The sequence below is a fragment of the Pteronotus mesoamericanus genome, unplaced genomic scaffold (genome assembly GCF_021234165.1).
Source record: "Pteronotus mesoamericanus isolate MK-2021 breed Mesoamerican mustached bat unplaced genomic scaffold, CSHL_Meso_final scaffold_31, whole genome shotgun sequence".
NCBI classification, from domain to species: Eukaryota; Metazoa; Chordata; class Mammalia; order Chiroptera; family Mormoopidae; genus Pteronotus; species Pteronotus mesoamericanus.
Genome location: NW_026555312.1, coordinates 35,440,845 through 35,466,699, shown reverse-complemented (window position 1 = coordinate 35,466,699; position 25,855 = coordinate 35,440,845). Strand labels below are relative to the sequence as shown.

Here is a 25,855-nt window from a genome sequence, read left to right as displayed (position 1 = left end):
ATAAACAAAAGGAAAGACAAAAACCACATGATCATCTCATCAGATGTGGAAAAAGCATTTGATAAGTATGGGAAAATATATGCCAATGATACATAGGTAGAGGTTTGATTTCCAAAATACATAAAGAAGTCACAAAACTCCACTCCAAGAAGACAAACAATCCTACTAAAATATGGACAAAGGACATGGGCAGGCACTTCTCCAAGGAAGAGAAACAGAGGGCCCAGAGACATATGAAAGGATGTTCAGCATCACTAGCCATCAGAGAAATGCAAATTAAAATCACAATGAGATACTACTTCACACTGGTCAGAATGGCCATCATAAATAGATCAACAAACAACAGGTACTGGCAAGGCTGTGGAAAAAAAGGAACCCTGGTACACTGTTGGTGGGAATGCAGACTGGTGCAGGCACTGCGGAAAACAGTTTGGAATTTCCTCGAAAAGCTAAAAATGGAACTGCCTTTTGACCCAGCAATTCCACTGCTCAGACTATACCCTTAAGAATCCCCAAACGCCAATTCAAAAGAACCTTTGCACCCCAATGTTCATAGCAGCACAATTTACAGTAGCCAAGTGCTGGAAGCAACCTAAATGCCCAAGAGTAAATGAGTAGATCAAAAAAACTATGGTACATTTACACAATCGAACACTACGCAGCAGAAAGAAAGAAAGAGGTACTACCCTTCACGACAGCATGGATGGATCTGGAGAGCATAATGCTGAATAAAAGAATCAAGGCATTGAAAGACAAATACCCTATGATCTCACCTATAAGTGGAACCTAATCAACAAAACAAACAAGAAAAATATAACCAGCAAAACTGAAAGTAAAACAAACTCACAGTAACCAGAGGGGAGGTGGGAGAGGGGGTAATGAGGAAAAGAGGGGAAGGGTCAAGTCAAGCAACCTTGACCCTTGGACAAAGCCAAAGCAGGAAGGAACTGATGGTGAGAGGTGGGTATGTGTAGGGGGGCAGGGTAAAGTGGTGGCAGGAAAATGGAAACAACTGTATTTAAACAATTAAAAAATCAATTGAAAAAATAAAAATAAATAAAAATAAAATAACTTAGCCTTGGACAAGATTTGTAAGAAAAAATATGACAGTTACGAAGTGACTAGGAGAGGCAAGAGATACCACCATGTGAACTCTCTGGTTAGAATCTTGTCTATTACCAATTATTATGGAGAGCTTAAAATTTACTAGGTACTATATCAGTATGAATAAACTACAAACACATTATTGGTGAAACTAGTAAGTTCTAGGAAAGAAATAGTATGATAGAATTTGAATGTTTTTAAGATAAATCAAAGAAATGTTTTTTAGAGGTTCCTATCAATTTAAGGAACATTTGGGATCCAACCATGTTTTCGTATGTGATAACTTAGTCTTCTTGTAAGCCAAGCACTGTCACAATTCCAAGCATTTGTTCATATTTTAAAATTTCAGGAATGGCCTTTCTCTTTACTTTATACTCATGAACTCCTACATGCCCTACATGGTTCAGCACAAATGCTGACTTCTCTTACTAAATCCTTCCTGATCCCCTATCTCATTCCACTGGAAGTAGCTAAACTTCTAGTGTTGTTAATATAAGATGATGCAAAATGATCATCATCTTATGTTTAGTCTACTTACCTAGTAGATTCCATTGTCTTTGATGGCAGAAACTGTCTTACTTCTGTGTATATATATGAAAGTCCTTTATTTCTGCCATTTGACTTCAGCAATAATCTTTAATTTGTTTATCCATCTATTATTTACTTGTATCTTTGTGATGTTATATTTCACAAAGAGATTTTACAGATACCAGGTTTTACATTTTTTGTTTTGATTACATGAACAAGATTTATTTACCCACATGAAGATGGCTGCTTATTTCTGATAGTCATAGTATACTATAATCATATTCATGATTGTACTGAAAGTTAAGGTATTTTCTGAATTTCTTTTGGAGGTCATTTTCTTAAACACAAATTATGGCTTGTCCATTCAGGCTACTATAACAAAACACCAGAAACTGGATAGCTTAGAAACAACAGAAGTGTATTGTTCACAGTTTCGGAGCCTGGGAAGTGTAAAACAAAAGCACCATCAGGGTGGCATTTTGGTGAAAGTCCTCTTTCTGGTCCATAGGCTGTGACTTCTTGCTGTGTCCTCCCATGGTATGAGTGGGTAGGGTTCTCCGCGGAATCTTTTGCCTTTTTTTTTTTTTTTTTTTACCATTTTTTATTTTTCTAAAATCATGTTTATTCTATGATAGTTGTTTCAATTTTCCCCCCATTGTCCTCCTCCACCCATCCCCACGCCCTTTCCCAACCCCTCTCCCACAGCCAGTTCCCACATTGCTGTCCATGCCCATGGATCATGAATACATGTTCATTGTCTAGTCCCTTCCCCTTTGTTCCACCATTGTCCTCTGTCCCCATCCTCATGGTTACTTTCAGTCTGCTCCGTGTTTCCATGCCTGTGGTTTATGTTGTTTGTTAGTTTATTTTGTTGAATAGATTCCACTTACAGGTGAGAAAATATGGTATTTGTCATTCAATGACTGGCTTATTTCGCTTAGCTTAATATTCTCCAGTTCCATCCATGTTGTCGCAAAAGGTAGAAGTTCCTTCTTTCTTTTTTTTAAAAAATGCAGATTGATTTTATTTATTATTTTTTTAAATGTCAAGACCCACTATAAAATATTAAAATATTTAAATCCATTATAAAGTCTCAGCAAATAAAACACATGGCACAAGAACAGAATAAAGTAGATCAATAAAATGAGCATTCTAGAAACAAATGTATATATCTGTCTCACAATGTAATATATGATTAAATTGACATTCAAATCAATGGGGAAAATAAAACTTATTGAACAAATAAAGTGCATGGACCACTATTGCTTGAAATAAAACAACTATAGAGCCTGATTTCACACATTATAAAATAAATATTCAGGTGAGTTAAAAATCAGTATGGAAAATCTAAGGAGTTTTAGGAGAAAACACAAAATTATATTTTTTTTACCCTGAAGTAAAATATTCAAACCCAGAAGGAATAAAGTAAAATATTGATAATATGACTATATTAAACATTTCAGACTCTACAGTTATATACATATTTAAGAAGGTAAAGGACAAGTAATAGAATAGGAAAGTATTTGACACACAAAAAGAAGGGTTAATAGTTTATTTTAGGGAAAAAATTCTATAAACATTTAATCAAAAAATGGATAAGAAATACCAAAAAGTCATTTAAAGCTTTTTAAAAATTATTGAAATAGGCAAGATATACACAAAAAAAGGTTTAGTTTCAACAAATAATAAAGTAACAATTAAAATAATACATCACAATCAGATTAATACGTATTAAAAATATTGGTAATATCAAGAATTGGCTACTGTGAAAGGGACTGGGTATTCCTTGACTTTTTTCCATCTTCTTAAAGCAGTCCCTTTAGCATATCTTGTAGTGCTGGTTTGGTGGAGGTGTATTTTTTTAGCCTTCTTCTGTCTGGGAAACTCCTCATTTCACCTTCTATTTTAATTGAGAGCTTTGCTGCATAGAGCAGACCTGGTTGCAGGCTACTGCTTTCAATTACTTAGAATATTTCTTGCCATTCCCTTCTGGCTTGCAGTGTTTCTGTTGAGAAGTCAGCTACTAGCCATAGCAGGACTCCCTTGTATGTTACTGTTTCTCCCCCTTGCTGCCTTTAGGATTCTCTCTTTGTTTTTTGGTGTTTGTCATTTTAATGATGATGTGTCTTGGAGTGGGCCTCATTGGGTCCTCTTCAATGGGACCCTCTGTGCTTCCTGGACTTGTGTGACTTTTTCTCTCCTCAAGGAAGTCTTCCATCATTACTTTTTCAAACAGATTCTCTATCCCTTCCTTATCCTCTTCTTCTTCTGGTATCCCTATTATACAGATATTATACATTTCAGGTTGTCCTGCATTTCCCTAAACACCTCTTTATGCTTTTTAAGTCTTTTTTCATTTTCTTGTTCTTTCTGGGAGCTTTTTTCTACCTTGTCCTCCAGCTCGCTGATTCGATCCTCGGCTTCATCTAGCCAGCTTTTGATTCCTACTACAATTTCTTCAAATCAGAAATTGTATTCATTTCCTTTTGGCTCTTATTGATAGTTTCTATGTCCTTTTTCATGCTGATAAAGTTTGCAGTAAGTTCCTCATAGTTTCCCTGTGGTTTTTTGTAATTCACTCTGAGCACACTGAGCTTACTGAGCTTCCTAGGGATCATTGTTTTGAACTCAATATCCAGCAGCTTACTTGCCTCTATTTCATTTAGTACCTTCTGGGGATTCCTCCTTTCCCTTCAACTGGGAGGTATCTCTTTGTCTTCCCATTATTTGTGAGACTCTTCTTTCTTGCTTCTGCTTCTTAAATTGATCTGTCTTGACTTCCTGAGTTTGTGGTGTGAACTTTTATGGTAGGAGACTGCTGTTTTTTCTTTCTGGATCTGCCTCTGATGATGTCAGATGTTAACCTCATCTGATCTTAGGCAGGCTGTTCAAGATTTCCAGGAATCTACTGTCTGTGGCTATCTCCTTCAGTTGTAATCTAGTCATTCTGCACTCAGTAGTCAGGCTTAGACAGCACACCGCGGGGCAGGGTTACTGTGTCCTTTCACGCTGCTGCTGCTGCTCAGGAGATTGCTCTGCCTGAGCAAGATGCTGCTGCCATAGGGGGGAGGAGTCAGTACTGGGATCCCACCGGCTAGTCTCTCCATTCTCTTCCCAAAGCCTCCATCTCCAGTCTGTCCTCAAGTGTCTCTAGACCACTCTGTTCTCCCGTTAGCCAGGGACCTACTATCTGTGGCAACCAGTCTGTACTGAGCAGTCAGCCTTTAGCACCACCTGGCCAGGGCAGTCCCTCCTTGGGGGCATGGCTCTTGTGTCCTCTCACACTGGTGATGCTCAGGGGAGTGGTCTGCCTGAGCAAGATGGCTTCTGCTGTATGGGCAACAAGCCTGCATCAGGATCCAGCCAGCTACTCTCTGTTCTCTCCCTAAAGCCTCCTTCCCCAGTCTCTCCTCAGGCATCTCTAGCCCACTCTGCCCTCGCCTTTGCCAGAGCCCAGGGTAAGTGGCTGCAAATAAAAATGTTTGCATTTGCCCTTTAAACAACTCTTTGCATCTCTAGTCACCCATCTCCGTCAGAGAAGAACCCTGCCACTTTTCACAGCTGGCTGTTTTCTGTGTACTCTTTGGGCTCTGGTGCTGTAGGCTGGGGATCCCCACTTATCGATTAGACCCCACTCTTCTCACGGGGATCCAACTGGCCATTTCAATATCCTTCTGACGCTACTGCCCATGGGCACCCAGCCCTCCTTCTCAAGTCTCTACCACACTTACCATTTAGGTTGTGCTAAATCTGATTCCTCTGTCTGTCTGAGGTTATAAGGCTCCTCTCTCGCTTTTGTTCAGTTATTTGTTCCAGGTGATTTCTGCACAATTTAGTTGTAATTCCAGATTGGTCCTGGGAAGAGGTGAGTGTGACTTCCATTCTCTCCTCCCCCATCTTGATTTTTCTATCTCCATGGAATCTCTTGTATAAAGGCACTGATCCCATTTAATTAGGACTCCACCTTTATGACCTAAGCACCTCCCAAAGGCCTTTCCTCTTATTACCATCATGGGGGGGAGGGCGGATTTCACCATGACTTGTGTGAAGGGGCACAGATATTCAGAACATTGACTGTTATACTAAACTTCTTTGGCAGTTTCTTCAAATGTCCTCAATTTATATAGAGTATCCATGAATTAACAGTTTTCTCTGTTCCTTTCTAATATTCATCCTTTATTTTTTTTTATGGCTTATTACAGATGATTAGTACATCCAATACTATATTGCACAAAAGTGGTGACAGGGAGCACCTAATTCCCTCCTGTTTTGTTTCTCCATTTCATTAGTTTTATCAGTAACAAATGTTATATTTTATCAAATGATATTATAATGTATGTTGCTGTGTATAACTTTATTTGTAGCTAATATCTCTTCCTAATAAATGACTTTTTAAACAGTTACCATCCAATTCGTTATAACTTTGAAAACCATAACTATAAGGGAGAAAATAACTAAGAAGAAAGTATTAGAGTTTTGGGGGGATTTTTCCCCTTAAGTTCCATATAATTAGGAGTAACTAAATAGAACATACTTCAGATAAAATAGTCAAACTAAATTACTGCCACTCACTTAAAAAATTATTTATATAATTGAACAAACAGAAAAGGTAGATAGATGGTATATTTATTGTTTGACTACAATGGTTTGACTTAACAAAAATGCTCATATTTAATAATGCAAAATAACCACTTATTAGCTATATATCAAAACTAGTAAAAATGGCAACTTTCATCGAAACACTTTTTAATTCGTTGGTTTCCATTCACTATTATACATCAAGTATTATGCTAGGTGTGGGGGGATATAATGGTAAGAAGGTCTTTTTCCCCACTCAGGAAACTTAAAAACTGGTACAGGAATTGACAAACTTTTTTTGTAAAGGGCCACATAATAATATTATAAGCTTTGGGAGGCAATATACTCTCTGTTGCCAACCCCTCAGCTCTGTTGTAAGCAAAAAGAGTCACAGACAATAAGTAACAAATTAGCATGGATATGTTCAAATAAAACTTTATTTACAGCTAGTGGGTCAGATTTGACCAATGGGCTATAGCTTGCCAACATCCTGCAGGAGGGAGTGCTTATTGGAAAATAATTAACTAGCAATTTCAATACTATATGGTAAATACAGGGATAGTGGTAAGGCAAAGTTGTTATAAACATGATACAAGAGAACCAACTTAAGTTCTGGGAGGGGACAACAACCTAACTAATAACTCTACTGTCTCAAATTCAGGAAAAAAAAGTAGTTTTTATAATGTGCTACCATTATAAAATGGGTTTTTAAGACTTTATTTATTTTTAGAGAGAGGCGAAGGCAGGGAGAAAGAGAAGGAGATAAACATTGATGTACAATAGCTAGATCGCTCAGTTGCCTCTCCCACGCCCACAACTGGGGACCTGGTCTACAACAGAGGCATGTGCCCTGGCTGGGAATCAAACCACCAACCTTTCAGTTCACATGCTGGCACTCAATCAACTGAGCCACATTAAACAGGGCCCATTATGAAACAATTTAAAATCTCATTCTGGAAATGTAAAACATATTTGACTATGTAAAAATTGCTTAATTATATAGTATTCTCTTCTAGCTGTTTTATGAAAAATTATACCATAAGCACATTTGAAAGCTTACCTTGAGTGACTGTTTTGAGAACAATTAAAGTTGATAAAAATCTCAATGGCAAATTGGAACTCCTAAAGAAAGCAGCTGTCTTTGGTTTATTCTCCACAGAATGCTCTAATGAATTATCCTGAATTCCCTTAGTTACTACTCCTTTGAATATGTCTTCACCCAGTCTCCTCAATGTTGATGTCATAGTTGAATGCTGTTAAAAATATGTATTATCTTAATATACTTATTCATGTTCAGAAAATAGAATTTTAAATACAATCTAACATATGTACTAAAGGTAAGTCTATGTCTTCCTAATTAAAGAAATAAAACAGAGCTGAAAATATGGGAGCCTGGAAAGTAATGGTTTATAATCAACTTTAAAAAATTATTTATGACTGTTTTTCTAAAAGAAATGGGCAGTCTACTAGAATTAGAAAATTGAAAAAAGTAATTTTCTAAGAATAAAATTAGGAGAATTAGGACAAAATACAATTTCAAAACATTTAAGAACATAAGATCATGAGATATTTCTGGTATGGAAAAGTCAAAGGAACAGAGATAGACTCTACAGGTTCTTCATTGTTCTACATTGCTAATAAATGGTTTATCAGATATTTCTTATAGTGTTAGCTTATAAAGTGATCACCTATGGCTTCACTGCCTTAGAGCTCAGTACAGCTGTCAATGTCATAATTATTTTGATAATTTTCAACAATTTCAGAAGAATAAAATACTGGTAGTGAGAATCTAATATAATTCTCATGGCAAATCAACTAAAATAAGAAAATGGGCAAAAGAGAAATAATGGCATATAACTACCTCTAAAATAAAGGAAAATGATTTCAAACTCCTGCAGGAGGGAGTGCTTATGCCAGACTTACAAATAACTTATATTTTTCTTAATTATTACTTAGTACTCCAAACCCTGAGTTTTATAAGTTTCACCATCTTATGAAAATTTGTGACCAACTGGTTCCCAAATCAGTTTTGATCTTGCAAAGTGTTAGCTTTAGGGCAGTGAGGTAGGTGGGAGTTGAACCCATGTGCTCAAGCACCCAACTGGGACACCTAGCCGACCTTCTGAAGAGAGCAAACAGCCAAAAGAATGCCAGCTGATGAGAAGTTTGGAACCCAAAGGCTGCAGATGACTTTTAAAAAGGGACAGTAAGATTTTGAAGGCCAAGGGGAAGGTCCCCAGGCTGTGCAGCAGCAGCAGGAACATGGGAGGAGAGCTGGGGCAATGATTGCAACCTAGCAGCTCCCTTCCTTCCCAGAGTGGGGAAGTCACAGACTGGCGCCAGGAGGTACCTGGATGCTTAAAGTCCCTGGGGGGATAAAGAGGCAGTAAGAGATACACAGCTGGCGGCATACCCCAGCTGGGATGGCTGTCTACAATTGAGGCTGTGGTCACTGGCTGGAACAGTACTAGAGAAATTGGGGAGCTGAGTGACACCTGGAACTGGGAGAAGACATGAGCCGCGACTGGCCGTGACACAGAGGGACTCGGGACTGGTCAGAGTGTTAGCCTGTGTGGAAAGCCAGGTGCTTGTTAGGAAGGGCAGGCAGCACCAAAAAGGTCTTCTCTCAAAAGACGTTCTCAGCCGCTGTGCAATGAACTTGAGTGCACAGAAACCTCATGAGCAAAGGGTCCCAGTGCAGGCAGTGGCCAGGCCAGTGAAGAGGGAGGAGTGGGAGCAAGATTTGGCGCCTCACAGATTGGTCAAAGTGGGGCAGCAGGAGCTTGGAGAGATAGGAGCACCCAGAGACTCGTTTCAGTAGGGGAACTAAAGTGCCCTGTGAGGACTTTGTGGGCATGCTGCGCCCAGGCCAACAAAGGGGGTAGGGCACAATTTGCTCCCACTCAGTATACCTCAAGGATTGATCAAAGGGTTGCACAATGAGGTGGATTATCGGCTCTGGCCATGTGCACAGGCTGCAGAGTGGACAGAGGGGCTGCACAGCATTCTGAGGACACAGGCTGGAAACTGGGCACCTGTGATTACTGTAGCCCAGACTGACCCCGCCCCCACCCCCCATCCTCATTGAATCACTGGGAAGAAAAAGAACAGATTCCAGCCCCCCACTGTCTATTTGCAGGATTCAGAAAGACCAGCAAAACCAGCGTGGCAGGTTTAAAGTCAGCAGGAGAGTTGGTTTTTTTTTCTTTGAGGGAAAGACAGTAAGACTCTGAGCTGTGGGAAAATAAGAGACAATCCACAAAGAAGTCAGAAAGCGAACACCAACAGCTGAGACAAATTTGACTTTGCTATCCTTCAGAACTTACATGGTTTGGTTTGGTTTACTTGTGTTTTTGTATTTCTCTTCTTTCCATTTAATTAGTCTTTTTTTTAATTTTGTTTATTTGATTTCATTGTTTCATTTGTTTTCTTTCTTCTCCCTTTCACATTGCATTTTAATTTTTCTTTTGTCACTGCACTTATATTCTAATAACACACTATTCTTGGCCTTTTTATTCAGATTATATATTTCTTATCATACTATTGTTTTTCCAAATCCCACACAGCACCCTTCCCTGGTCTGAATCCATTTTTCCATCTTCCTGAGCTTTACTATTGTTGTGGGTAACTTTATTTTCTCACACACTATGCCACATTTCTATCCCTTACTCTATTTCTCCTAGATCTAATCTCGCTGAGCGCTCTCCTTTCCGAAGCAGCTCACATTCTTTTTCCCTTCTAATAAGTCTTATTTCTTTTTCACCTTTTATATAAAGTGACTTCTTGGGTGAATTATCACAGTTATTGCTGTACTTCTCCAAAAGATCTCCTCTCCGGTCACCACTTGCTAGCACTTTAAATTCCATAAAGTACTGGGATTTAAAGTACTCCCACTGCCTCATTCCATTCCCTTCAACCTAACCCTGACTAGTTGAGTAAGGAATTTTATTACATTTTTCCCCCTCTCTCTCAGCCTGGGTTTTCCTCCTTACTCTTACTAGTTTGCTTCCCCCTTCCTATCAAAATCATTTTTCTTAGGATACCTCATATTCACTTTTCTCATCTGTACAATACTCTTATTCCCATTCCACCTTTATTAAACTTCATTCAGTGTTGTTACTATCGGCCCCCTTGGGGGTTTTCTCCAAATTTGCCTCTGTTGGTCCACTACCTTTTCAATTTCACATCAAGCCTCATAGTATACTCTTCCCATTCATTATCCCATTGTTCACATTGCCCTTTCATGTTTTACTTAGGTTGTAAATTTTATTCTCTCCTATTATTTGCCTTGGTTCTATCCCTACTCTTATCAATACTCCTCCCTCTTACCACTCAATAACATTTTCCCTTCTTTTAGTCATACATTTGCTTTGTCAAATCATATAATATCTTCAATCCCTCTTCCTATTTATTAAATTTAGTAACACTGCAGTTGGGACTGCAAATGTGGTACAGGGGCTACTTTTTCTGGCATGTTTCGTGGACTGATAATACTGTTCTGTTAACCAAACCTTTACAACAGCATAAAAGACAAGGTGGAAGTTGTGACTACCAGTAAACCTGCTGGAGGGGAGATCCCAGAAACAAAGGAGCTACCAACAGGTAAAACCCAAGTACAAAAGAGAACCCACACAAATGGAAGAAAGGACAACCCTAGGGCATCCAGACAAGGACATCAAAGAGACTGTACCACTGAGTCGCACAGAACTCCTAACACAGGAGTCCACACCATGAAGCCACCTGGCAAAATAGAGTATCCTGAGATGCAGAAACAAAAGAGTCACCTAAAATGGGGAGGCAAAGAAATAAGTGCAGTCAAAATGAATGGAAGACTCCCCAGTAAAAGAACTAAGTGAAATGGAGGAAAGCAAACTATCGGACATAGAATTCAAAAGAATGGTTATAAGGATATTCAAGGAGCTCACTGACAGCTACAAGAAACTAAGTGGGATATACAACAGGATGAAAAAGGAAATAAAAATTATAAACAAGAACCAGGAAGGAAGGAAGAACGCAATATCTGAATAAAATATACACTAGAAGAAATTTCAAGCAGGATGAAAGAAGCAGAGAACCGAATTAGTGAGCTGGATGACAAGGTACAAAGAAATACACAGGTCAAGCACCTGCATGAAAAAAGACACAAAAAATAGGAAAATACTGTAAGGGAATTGCAAGACAACATGAAATGCAACAACATTGAAATCATAGGAGTACCAGAAGGAGAAGAAAAGGAGCAAGGGATAGAAACCATGTTTTAAAAAATAATGACAAATAACTTCCCAAAATGAGAGCAGAAAGGCCTTGAAACTTCAGGAAGCAGAGAGGGTCCCATCAAGGTGAACCCAAAGAGGACTACTCTAAGACACATCATAAGAAAAATGCCAAGCTTTAAGGACAAAGAGAGAACCTTAAAAGCAGCAAGGGAGAAACAGGAAATAACACAGGAGCTCCAATAAGGCTAGCAGCTGATTTCCCAACTGAAAGACTACAAGCCAGAAGGGAATGGCAAGAAATATTCCAAATAATGAAAGGCAAGGCATGCAACCAAGACTACTCTACCCGGCAAGGCTCTCAATTAAAATGGAAGGCAAAATAAGGAGTTCCCCAGACACAAGAAGGGTGAAAGAATACACCTCTGCCAAAGCAGCACTGTAAGATATGCTAAAGGGACTGATTTAAGGAGAGGAATAAAAAGAGTGCAAGAGAGAGTAACACAGGTACAGAAATGGAAAAATGAATAAGTACCTATCAAGAAAACCTTAAATGTTCATGGATTAGATGCCCCAATCAAAAGACAAAGGGGAGCTGCATGGATAAGAGAACATGACCCGCCCATATGCTACCTGCAAGAGACGCACCTCAGAAATAAAAAAGCCTTCACAGACTGACGTGAAGGGTTGGAAAAACATAATCCAAGCAAATGGATAGGGAAAAAAAAGCAGGGGTAGCAATACTTTTATCAGACAAAATAGACATCAAGACAAAAGCCATAAAAAGAGACAATTAAAGACACTTGATGATAATCAAGGGAAGAATCCATCAAGACATAAATATTATAAACATAAATGCAGCTGACATAAGTGCACCCAAATATATAAGAAAAATCTTGGAGGACTTCAAGAAAGATATAGACAGCAACACACATATACCAGGGGATTTTTACACCCCACAAACAAAAATGAATAAGTTTTCCAAACAAGGTATCAACAAGGATATTGCAGCACTGAACAATGACCTACATCATATGGACTTAACTGATATGTATAGAACCTTTCATCCCAAAGAAGCAAAATGCACATTCTTTTCAAATGCACATGCAACACTTTGAAACACAGGCTACAGGATAGAACACAAAGGAAGCCTCAAAAAATTCGAGAAAATTGCAATCATACCAAGCATTTTCTCAGACCACAATGGCTTGACACTAGAAACCAACTGCTAGGAAAAAACTCAAACACATCCAAATTCATGGAGAATGAATAACATGCTGTTTACACAATGAATGGGTTAATAATAAGATCAAGGCAGAAATCAAAATTTCTGGAAACAAGATAAAATGAACACAACAACCCAAAACATATGAGACAAAACAAAGGCAATACTGAGATGGAAGTTCATAGCAATACAGGCCTATGTAAAAAAGATAGAAACATTTCAAATAAACAACCTAACCATACAGCTACAGGAACTGGAGGAACAAAAACAAAGCCCAGAGGAAGTAGAAGGAAGGAAAAAAAAATCATGATCAGAGTAGAATTTAATAACATAGACACTAAAAGAACAATTTAAAGGATCAATAAATCCAGGAGCTGGTTCCTTGGCAAGTTTACAAAATCGACAAGCCTTTAACTAGATTAAACAAGAAAAAAGAGGCTCCAAATAAATATAAATAGATATGAAAGAGGAGACATTACAACTGATACCACAGAAATACAAAGGATTGTAAGAAATTACTATGAACAACTGTATGCCAAGAAATTTGAAAACCGCGGTGAAATGGACAAATTATGAGAAAAATATAACTTTCCAACACTGAATGAAGAAGCAGAAAGCCTGAACAGACCGATAACAGCTGATGAAACTGAAACAGTAATCAAAAAACTCCCGGCATACAAAAGCCCTGAACCAGATGGTTTCACAGAATTTTACCAAACATTCAGAGAAGAGCTAACCCCTGTCCTTCTCAGACTACTCCAAAAAATCCAACAAGAGGGAAGACTCCCAAACTCTCTTGATGAGGCCAGCATCATCCTACCCCAAAACCAGACAAAGAGACAACAAAGAAAGAAAACTAGAGACCAGTATCACTAATGAACAGAGATGCTAAAATCCTCAACAAAAAAATTGGCAAACCGCATCCAGCAATACATTAAAAATGATCCATCGTGATCAAGTGGGATTCATCCCAGGGATGCAAGGATGGTTCAATATTTCCAAATCAATAAACATAATACATCACATAAACAAAAGTAAAGACAAAAACCACCTGATCATATCAATAAATGCAGAAAAAGCATTTGATAAGGCACAGTACCCATTTATGATAAAAACACTCAGCAAAGTGGGAGTAAAAGGGGCATACCTGAACATAATAAAGACGATATATGAAAAACCTACAGCCAACATCATACTCAACAGGGAAAAACTAAAAGCTTTCCCACTAAGATCAGGAACAAGACAAGGATGTCCGCTTTCACCACTTCTATTCAACATAGTATTGGAAGTCCTAGACACAACAATCAGACAGTAAAAAGAAATAAAAGGCATCCAAATAGGAAAGGAGGAAGTAAAACTGTCATTGTTTGCAGATGTCATGATAGTTTACATGGGAAACCCTATAGAGTCCACCAAAAAGACACTTGACCTAATAAGTCAATTTGGCAAAACAGCAGGATAGAAAGTCAACATGCAGAAATCAAAGGCATTTCTGTACACCAACAGTAAAATATCAGAATCAGAAATCAGGAAAAAACATTCCATTTGTTATGGCAACAAGAAAAATAAAGGACCTAGGAATAAACTCAACCTTGGAGGTAAAAGACCTACACTCAGAAAAGTACACAACAATGAAGAAAGAAATTAAGGAGACACAAATAAATGGAAGCCTATACCATGTTCATGGATGGGAAGAATTAACATCATCAAAATGTCCATATTTCCCAAAGCAATTTATAGATTCTACACAATCCCTATTAAAATACCAATGATGTACTTCAAAGATATAGAACAAACACTTCAAAAATTTATATTGAACCATAAATGTCCCTAAATAGCTGCAGCAATTCTGAGAAAGAAGAACAAAGTAGGAGGGATCACAATACCTGACATCAATATGTATTACTAGGCCACTGTAATCAAAACAATCTCGTACTGGCATAAGAACAGACACAGATATCACTGGAACAGAATAGAGAGTCCATAAGTAAACCCAAGTCTCTATGGTCAATTAATATTTGACAAAGGGGGCAGAAGCACAGAATGGAGTAAAAATAGCCTCTTCAACAAATGGTGTTGGGAGAGCTGGGCAGCTACATGCAAAAACATGAAATTCAACCACCAACTTACACCATATACAAAAATAAACTTGAGAGGGATAAAAGTCTTAAATGTAAGTAGTGACGCCATAAAAGTCCTAGAGGAGAACATAGGCAGGAAACTCTCAGGTAAGGCACACAGCAATATTTTCACTGATAGGTCTCCTACAGCAAGGCACACACAAAAAGAATAAACAAATGGGACATCATCAAAATAAGAAGTCTGCACGCCTAGAGAAAACTTCAGCAAAATGAAAAGGGAACCAACCATATTGGAAAATATGTTTGCCAATGATAGCTCGGACAAGGGTTTCATCTCCAAATTACATAAAGAACTCACACGACTCCATTCCAGGAAGACAAAGAATCCAATTAAAAAATGGATAAAGAACCGGAACAGACACTTCTCCAAGGAGGGCATGCATACACAGGACCCAGAGATATATGAAAGGATGCTCAGCATCACCAAGCATCAGAGAAATGCAAATTAAAACCACAATGAGATACCACTTTACACCAGTCAGAATGGCCATCGTAAACAAATCAACAAACAACAAGTGCTGGCAAGGTTGTGGAGAAAAGGCAACCCTAGTACCCGGTTGGTGGGAATGCAGACTGGTCCAGCCACTGTGGAAAACAGTTTGGAATGTCCTCAAAAAGCTAAAAATGGAACTGCCTTTTGACCCAGCGATTCCACTGATGGGATTATACCCTAAGAATCCTAAAACACCAATTCAAAAGAACTTATGCACTCCAATGTTCATAGCAGCACAATTTTCAATAGCCAAGTGCTGGAAGCAACCTATGTGCCCATCAATAAACAAGTGGATCAAAAAACAGTGGTACATTTATGCAATGGAATACTACACAGCAGAAAGAAAGAAAGAGCTCCTAACCTTTGTGACAGCATAGGTGGAACTGGAGAGCATTATGCTAAGTGAAATAAGCCATGGGGTGAAAGCCAAACACCATATGATCCCACCTATAAGTGGAACCTTATCAACAAAACAGACAAGCAAGAAAAATATAACCAGTGACATTGAAAGCAAAAACAAACCAACAGTAACCAGAGGGAAGGCAAAAGGCGGGTAATGGGGAAAAGAAGGGGAAGGGTCAAGTCAAGGAACCTGCATAAAGGACCCACGGACAAAGTCAAAGTGTGGAGGGACTGAGTGTGGGAGGTGGGGGTGGTCAGGTCAGGTGAAAGTGGGCAGGAAAATGAAGACATACGTATTTGAACAATAAAAACTAAAAAATAATTGAAAAACAAAAAAAAAATTTGGGTGTTTCTCTAAAAATTAAACATGTAATTATCATACAACTCTTGTACTCAGGCATTTATCTCCCCAAAATACAATCTTATTTTTACACTAAAATCAGCATATGATTATTTAAAGCATTTGTAATAGCCAAAACCATTGTTTCCTTTAACTGATGAATAATTAAACAAATTGTGGTACATCTGTACCATGAAACAGTACTCATCAAGAAAAAAGAATGAAGTACTGATCCATGCTACAACCTAAATGAATGTCTGAGAATTATATTAAGTAGAAGAACAGCCAATCACAAAGGCTTACATACTGTATAATTCCATTAATATAACATTCTTGCAATGATCAAATTACAGAAATGAAGAAATGGGAGGAGTGGTTGCAGAGGTTGCATAGGGCAGGAGGAAAGTGGGTATGGCTTTATAAAAGCAAAGTGAGGATGTCTGTTTTCAAGGTCAGGGTGTAAACAACTTGGAAGCTGTCACTCCACTCTAAAAATAAGTAAAAAGCCTAACAAACAAACAAAAACTAACAACCTTTCTTAGATTCAACCAAGAAGCAGGATCACAGAGCAAACTACTGTTTCAAAATTTAGGACAGACATACACAGAGATATGGAGCAGAAACCCATAAGCTGAAGCCTCTGAGGGAACTGGTACCAGGGCAGAAGAATCTGAACTACAATTACAAATTGCTAGAGGCCAAATGCCAACAAGTCTGAGTTAAAAATCCTTGCCAGTCATAGAGAAGTTGCCAAATTTTGTTAGCTTTAGCTCCAGAAGCTCTAACAGTTTCTTACAGGGTAGACTTGAGAAAAATCCCGTCATGCTTCAGAAAGGAGGGAAAAAGTAACTACTTTTGAAATATGCCACAACAATTTGTTCTTCTTAACAAGATTTGTCCTCAAGACAAACTAGTTTACCAGAGCCTACTCTACTGGGGTTTTATCAGTCTAAAACAGAAGGGAAAGGGAAATACCAAACTCCAGCTTGCCAAAGGAAAGAAGGGAAATACCCAATTCCCACAAACTGTAGCAACCCTGGGGAGAAAGTTTTTCTCATGGGGAGAAAAACTGAGAAGTACTTGTCAAGTTCACAAGCCAGAAACACAAGCTAACTAAAAGGCCGAGACTTAAAATCATACAACGATAGAACATTTCCCCTTTCTCACATCCTACCACCAAATTATTAAACCATTACCCTTTACATTGTGTATTATGTCCAGGTAGAAAAAGATTACAGGGAATACTAAAAGGTAAAACAAAACAAGACAAGAACCCCACAGTGTGAAAAGACTGAGCAAGCATCTGAATCAGGCTGCAATGACAGGAATGTTGGAATAATCAGACTGAGAATTTAAAATAACTGTGACTAATATGCTAACAGCATTTAGCATATATAAAAAAAAGTAGACAACATGCAAGAGATGAAAATTCTAAAAAGGAATAAAAAAAAAACTCAGAGATCAAAAACAATGCAAATAAAGAATGCCTACAATTGGCTAATTAGTAGACTAGACAGGGCTGAGGAAATAATCTGAAGTAGAACATGTCTCAGTAGAAACTTCAAAAACTGAAAAGCAAAGAGAAGAAACTGGACTGAAATAAAATGAAACTAAAAATCCAAAAAGCATGGGACAAATACAAAAACTGTAACTAACATATGAATAATAGGAATACCAGAAGGACAAGAGAAAAAGGAATAGAAGACATATTTGAAGGAATGATGACAGAGAATTTCCCCCAAATTAATGTTACAAACAAAATGACAGAAGTGGGTTTAGGGAACACCAAGTAGGATTAAAAATTAAAAAAATCTACACCAAGACATATCATATTCAAACTACAGAAAATAAAAGATAAAGAAAAAATCCTGATAGAAGCCAGAGGGGAAAAAACACCTCAACTATAAAGGAGAAAGACAAGAATTGTATCCAACTTCTAAAAAAACATATAATATGAAGAGGAGAGAATGAATACTTAAAGCGTTGTGAGAAAAACCACAACAAACCTAGAATTTTATAAACTGTAAAATTACCCATGAAAAACAATGGAGAAATAAAGGTTTTCTTAGACCAACAAAAATTGAGGAAATTTGTTACCAGTACACCTGCCTTGAAAGAAATGTTAATAAAAATTCTTTAGAGAGAAGACAAATTACTATATAGCTTAGAGACTTGCATGTATATAAAGAAAAGGCAGGAGAAAAAATGAATACAGGTAAATTAAAAACTATTATTTTTTATTCTTAATTGGCCTAACAGATAACAATTTGTTAAAAATAACAGTAGTAACAATGTACTTAATTATGAATGTTACATACATATATACCCATGCTTATATACAAGTAAAATAAATGACAGCAATGACATAATAGACTAAGGCACAGGAGAAAGAAATTACGAATATTGAGTGCTATAAAGTACTCATACTATATTTAAAGCAATATATTGTAATTTTTAAAGTGGACTCAGGTTAGTTGTAAATTTATATTGAAAACTCTAGGGTAACCACCAAAAAAGTAAGAAAAGAAGTACAACTGATATGCTAAGAAGGGAAAGTAAAATCACATAAAATGTCCAACTAAAACTGTAAAAGGCAAGAAATGAGTAGAAGGGAAAAAGAGGAACAAAGAACAGTGTCAACTATGGTAGATAGCAATCCAATTATATCAACAATCACTTTAAATAACAATAATCAAAATATAACTATTAAAAGATAATGTAAGAGTGAATCAAAATACAAGCCCCAACACACTATCTACAAGAAACCAGCTTTAAATAGAAAGACACATATAGATTGAAAGTAAATGGATAGAAAGTTATGCCATGCTAACACTAATAATCAAAAAGTGAGTTGGAACACCTATATTAATGTTAGATGAAACAGACTCCAGAACAAGGAAAATAGGGACATTACATAATGACAAGAGGATCAAATTCCTCAGAAATGCATAACCCTGTAAATATTAATGTATATGATATAGGAACACCTAAATATATAAAGCAAATACTGATAAACATAAAGGGAAAGATCAATAGTAACACAGTCATAGTAGAGGACTTTAACACCCCACTGAAATCACTGAATAGATCTTCCAGACAGAAATCAACTAGGAAAGTGCAGCTCTAAATGACACCTTAGAAATAATAGATTTAATTAATATTTTCAAAGTATTTCACTTTGAAGCAGCAGAATATGCATTATTTTACATGACAGACCACATGTTAGGCCATAGAATAATCCCCAAAAATTGAAGAAAACTGAAATCATTTCAACCATCTTTTCTGACCACAATGGTATTTACCTAGAAATCAACTACAAGAAAAAGAAACTGGAAAGCACACAAACACAGAAGCTAAATAACATTACAAAACAATGAATAGGTTAACAATGAGATCAAGAAAGAAATCAAAAGATACCTTGAGACAAATGAAAATGCAAACACAAAAACCAAAAATCTATGGGATACAGCAAAAACTGTCCTAAGAAGTAATTCACAATAATGCAAGCCTACCTCAAGAAACAAGAGAAATCTCACCCTGGCAGGCAAGGCTCAATTGGTTGGGTGTTGTCCTGGAAAGAAAAAGGTCACTGGTTTGATTGACATTTAGGGCACACGCCTGGGTTGCAGGTTTGGTCCCATTGTGTTTTGTCCTGTGTTTGGTCCCCTGTCAGGGCACAAGGGAGGCAACCAATTGATGATTTTCTCTCTCACATCAATGTTTCTCTTCCTTTCTTTCTCCTTCCATTCCCCTCTCTCTAAAAAATTAATAAAGTTGGTTTTTAAAGAAAAAAACAGGAGAAATCTCAAATAAATGATCCAATCTTAACACCTAAAGGAACTAGAAATGGAACAGCAAACAAAGCCCAAAGTGAGTAGAAATGAAATGCTTAAGGACAGGAAGGAATAAACAAAATAGAAACTATAAAAGCAATACAAAAGATCAATGGAACCAAGAGTTGGTTCTTTGCAAAGATAAACAAGATCAAGAAAAAAAGAAAAAGAAGCCAAATAAATAAAATCAGAAATAAAAGATGAGAAGTAACAACTGACACTATAGAAATACAAAGGATTATAAGAAAATACTATGAACAATTATGTGCCAAAAAATTGGACATGAATGAAATGAATAAACTCCTCAACACATACAATCTTTCAAACTGAGTCAGAGAAAACAGAAAATCTAAGCAAACCAATTACAGCTAATGAAATCAAAGCAGTAATAAAAAAAAAAAAAAATCCCACAAAACAAAAGTCCTGGAACAGAATGGCTTCACAAGTAAATTCTACCAAACATTCAGGGAAATAACACCCATACTTCTCAAACTAATTCAAAGAATTCAGGAGGTAGGAAGACTCCCAAGCTCCTTCTATGAGGCCAGCATTACTCTAATTCCAAAAGCAGGCAAAGACGTTACAAAGAAAAAAATTATTGGACAATATCCCTGATGAACATAGATAAAAAAATCCCTCAACAAGATTATCTGCAAACTGAATGCAGCAATGCATTAAAAAGTTCATACATGATGGTCTGGGATGCAAGGATGGTTCAATATCCACAAATCATTTAACATGGTACACCACATTAACAAAATGAAGTATAAAAATCGTATGACCATATCAACAGACGCAGTAAATGCATCTGATAAAATTCAGTACCCATTAATGATAAAAACTCTCAGCAAAGTGAGAATAGATGGAACATACCTCAACATAATAAAAGCCATACAAGACAAACCCACGGCTAGCACCATACTCAAAGGGCAAAAACTAAAAGCATTTCCCTTAAGATCAAGAACAAGACAGGGATGTCCACTTTCATCACTCTTATTCAACACAATACTTTAAGTTATAGCCACGGCAATCAGACAGGAAGGGGAAACATAAGGTATTCAAACTGGAAAGGAAGTACTAAAACTGCCATGAATATTATATATAACCAAAAGATTCTACCAAACAACTACTAGAACCGATAAATGAATTCATTAAAGTAACAGGATGCAAAATATATATTCAGAAATCAGTTTATTTTTGTACATGAATAATAAACTATCAGAAGGAGTAATTAAGAAAACAATCCCATTTACAATTATATCCAAAAAAATTTAGAAATAAATTTTAACACAGAGGTAAAAGAGCTGTACTCAAAATTACATGACACTAAGAAAGAATTCAAAGAAGTTACTAATAAATGGAAGCATATACTGTGCTAATGGGCAGAGAGAATTAACATTGTTAAAATGTCCATACTACCCAAAGGAATATACAAGTTTCTTGCAATTCCTATAAAAGTATCAATGGTATTTTTCACAGAATTATAACAAATAATCCACATGTTTTTATGGAAACACAAAAGACCTGGAACAGTGACAATAATCATAAAAAAGAAGATCAAAATGGAAGATACAACACTACTTGATATCAAACAACACTAAAAAACTACAGTAATCAAAAAAGCATGGTCCTGGCATAAAAACAGATGCATGTCTACGAAACTGCATATAAAGCTGAGAAATAAACCTATGCCTATATGATCAATTAACCTATGACAAAGAAAGCAAGTACAATGAGGTAAAAATGGTCTATTTAACAAATAGAGTTGGGCAAATTAGACAGATACATCAGACTCCTTGCTTACACCATATACAAGAAAACTCAAAATAAAGATCATAAAACTCCTAGAATAAAACTTAGGTAGTGAAATCTCGTACATTTTTTCTGACATATCTGTTTGGGCAAGGGGAAAAGAAAAGAAAGTATAAACAAGTGGGAGTAAATCAAACTAAAAAGCTTTTGCACAGCAACGGAAACTATCAACACAACAAAGAGACAACCTACTGATTGGGAGATGATATTTTCCCAATGATACATTTAATAAGGAGTTAATATTCAAAATTTATAAAGAACTCACAAAGCTCAACACCAAAAAAGCAAACAACCCAATTAAAAATGGGCACACAATCTAAACAGACATTCTCCAAAGAGGACATACAGATGGCCAACAGACTGTGAAAAGATGCTCACAGTCACTAATCAAGAGAGAAATGAAAATTAAAAACTCAGTGAGGCTCTGGCTGCGTAGCTTATCTGGTTAGAGTGTCATCCTGATATGCCAAGCCTGCAGGTTTGATCTCCAGTCAGGGCACACACATGAAGCAAACAATGAATGCATAAATAAGTGGAACAACAAATCAATGTTTCTCTCTCTCTAAAATCAGTAAATTAAAATTAAATTTTAAAAATACCATTAGATATCACCTCACATCTATCAGAATAGTCATCATCAATAAACCCACAACTCAATTAAGAAATGGGCAAAGGACCTTACATTTGTCCAAAGATGACACAGAGATGGCCCACAGACATATGAAAAAAATGCTCAATATAACTAATCATCAGAGAAGCAAATTGAAATCACAATGAGGTATCACCTCACATCTGTCAGAATGGCTACCATCAACAAAAATCAACAAACAAGTACTGGTGAGGATGTGCAGAAAAAGAAATCCTAGTGCACTACTTATGGGAATGCAGACTGGTGCAGCCACTGTGAAAAACAATGTAGAATATGCTTTAAAAATTGAAAATGGAACTCCTTTTTGACCCAGTGATTCTACTTCTGGGAATATGTCCTAAGGATCCCAAACACCAATACAGAAGAATCTATGTAACCCCTATGTTCATGGCAGCACTATTTACAATAGCCCAGGCTTGGAAACAGCCTAAGAGCCCATCGACAGTGGATGAGTAGATAAAAACACTGGTACATTTATATAACAGAATACTACGCATCAGTAAAAAAGAATACTCTTAAATTTTGTGAGAGCATTGATGGACCTGGAGAATATTATGCTAAGTGAAATGAGCCAGTCAGTGAAAGACAAAAACCACATGATATCACTTATATGTGGAATTGTGTTCATTCGATTCCACACTGAACACAGTAAACTAACAAAATAGAAACAGAAGCATAGATACATGAGAGATGGACATCTGCCAGAGGGGAAAGGGGACCGGATGAAAGATGGTGAAGGGATTAACCAAAGAAAAACTATGATAACCCATGGACACGGAAAACAATATGGGGATTGACTTAGGGAGGGGAGAGAGTGCGGCTGGGTGGAGATAGGAAAAGGGAGAAAATATGGAAACAACTGAAATAGTATAAACTATATAAAAAAAGAACGTTTATCATCAATAAATCCACAAATGACAAGTGTTGGTGAGGATGTGGAGAAAAGGGACTCCTGTGCACTGTTGGTGCAATCACTATAAAAAACAGTTGGAAGGTCCCCATGAGATTAAAAATGGAACTGCTTTATGACCCAATGATTCGACTTCTGCTATATATCCAAAGAAACCCAAAACACTAATTCAAAAGAATATCTGCAACCTATGTTCATTACAATATTATTTACAATAGCCAAGATGTGGATGCAACCCAAGTGCCCATTAGTACACAAGCAGAAAATAAAGTTGTCAAACACATACAATGGATTACAACTCAGCTATAAAAGAATGAATGCAATAGCATGGATGCATCTAAAGAGTATTATGCTAAATGAAATAAGTCAGACAAAGACAGACAAATATCATATGATTTCACTTATATGTGGTATCTCAAGAACTAGAAGAACAAACAAAATAGAAACAGAGAACAGACTGATGAATGCCAGAGGGGAGGAATGTTGTAGATAGGGTGACCAAAGTTGATGAGATTAAGAAGTATTAATTGGGCCCTGGCTGATGTGGCTCAGTGGAGTGAGCACTGGCCTGCAAACCAGGGGGTCCCTGGTTCAGTTCCCAATCAGGGCACATGCCCAGGTTGCAGGCCAGATTCCCCAGTAGGGGGCGTGCGAGAGACAACCACACATTGATGTTTCCCCCTCTTTCTTGCTCCCTTCCCCTCTAAAAATAAATAAATAAATAAATAAACAAACAAATAATCTTAAAAAAAAATAAAAGAAGTACTAATTCGTAGTTACAAAATGGTACCAGGAGGTAAGGTAATGCATAGGGAATGTAGTCAAAAATATTGAAAATACTATCTATGATGGCAGCTGGGCACTTGAATTATCGGAACAAACACTTGTAACCTATATGAATAGTTATCTGCTGTGCGGTATACATGAATAAACAAGTGTTAATGCAAATTATAATTTTAAAAAATGTACACACAGAAGAAAATATATAAAAAGAATTCTAAAAACTCAACAAGAAGACAACCGAATTAAGAAATAGAAAAACAAGCTGGACAAGTGACCAAAGTAAATATACAGATAGCAAATAAGCATATGAACAGGTGTACAATATTATGTTATTAAAATATTGCATATTTAAATGACAATGAAATACCACTACATATCAATTAGAATGGCCAAAACCCAAAAATCTGACAATACCAAATATTTATGAGAATGTGAAGCAACAGAATCTCTGTCATTTCTGCTGGAAATGCAAAATGGTATAGCCAAACACTTTAGAAGGCAATTTGCAGTTTCTTAAAAAATTAAAAATACTCTTACCATGCTATTCAACAATTGCTCTCCTTGATATTTACCCACAGAAGTTGAATATATATCCCCACAAAAACCTGCACATGAATGTTTATAAGCATCTTTATTCATACTTGCCAAAACTTGGAAGTAATCAAGATGGCCTTCAGTGAATGGCTAAATAAACCGTGAATGAAATGAAATATTCAGATGTGAAAATAAATGAGCTATCAAACCATGAAAAGACATGAAGGAAACCTAAATGCATATTGTTAAGTAAAAGAAGCCAATCTGAAAAGGCTGTATCTGTATCATTCCAAATATACAACATTCTGTAAAAGGAAGTGCTGTGAAGACAGTCAAAGGATTAGTGGTGTTCAATCAAGAGTTAGAGGTGAGGGAGGCACAAAGAGGCAGAGCACAGAGGATTTTTAAAGCAAATTATTTTTAGTATCAAATCATTCTGTATAATTGAAAAGTGGTGGTTACATGCCATTATGTATTTGTCAAAAACTGTAGAGTATGAAACACCAAGAGTGAACCCTAATGTAAACTATGGACTTTGGGTGATAATGGTATCTCAAGGTAGGTTCATAGATTATAACAAATGTCCCACTTTGGTGCAGGATGTTTTTTGTGGTCAAAGCTATGTATGCATAGGGACAAGGCATATATGGGAAATATCTGAGCTCAATTCTGCTATGACCCTAAACCTGCTCTAACAAATGAAGTATATGTATATTTTTTAATGAGGAATATTTATGGAGATAGAACTGTTCTATTAACTTGATTGTATCAATGGCAATATGGTGGTTGTGATACTGTACTAGTTCTACCACGGGGAGAAACTGGGTAAAGGGTACAAGTGATCTATTATTTCTTATAACTACAAGTGGAATCTACAATTATCTCAGATGAAAAGCTAAATTATTTAAAAAGTACATGAAATTAGACAATTATAAAAATTAAAATATTAGAAACTCATCAATAAATGTTGAATAAATAAATGTTGGAAAAAAAGTAGCAAGAAGACTACTTTTCACTAGAAAAGCAGATATAAGCTCACAATACTCTAAGAGCACACAAAGTGGGATACTGAATATATAATATGTGAAGATAATAAAAATAAACTATAAACTATCTGAAGGAAAATGAAAAAATATTTATAAGGAAGACAAAGTTTCATTCAACTAACTCTAACCTTTTTGTTGCTGAAAGCAAGCATTCAGCTACCTGTTTTCATACACTATTGTTCAAATAGCAATCAAAAACACTGTAGAAAGAAGACAGTGGCATTGACAGATCTGATAATCTACATACCTTTGGTGAGACATACA

The 25,855-nt window shown here is 36.7% G+C and overlaps 1 protein-coding gene across 1 annotated transcript in view; it reads right to left on the bottom strand.

The window, feature by feature from the left end:
* Window positions 1-25,855, bottom strand: part of CCDC138 (coiled-coil domain containing 138) — a 121,809-nt gene that overhangs the window by 37,604 nt on the left and 58,350 nt on the right. Inside the window, exon 12 of the mRNA XM_054592022.1 lies at window positions 7,271-7,463. Coding sequence (XP_054447997.1) covers window positions 7,271-7,463 — 193 coding nt within the window. The remainder of the gene's footprint in view (window positions 1-7,270; window positions 7,464-25,855) is intronic.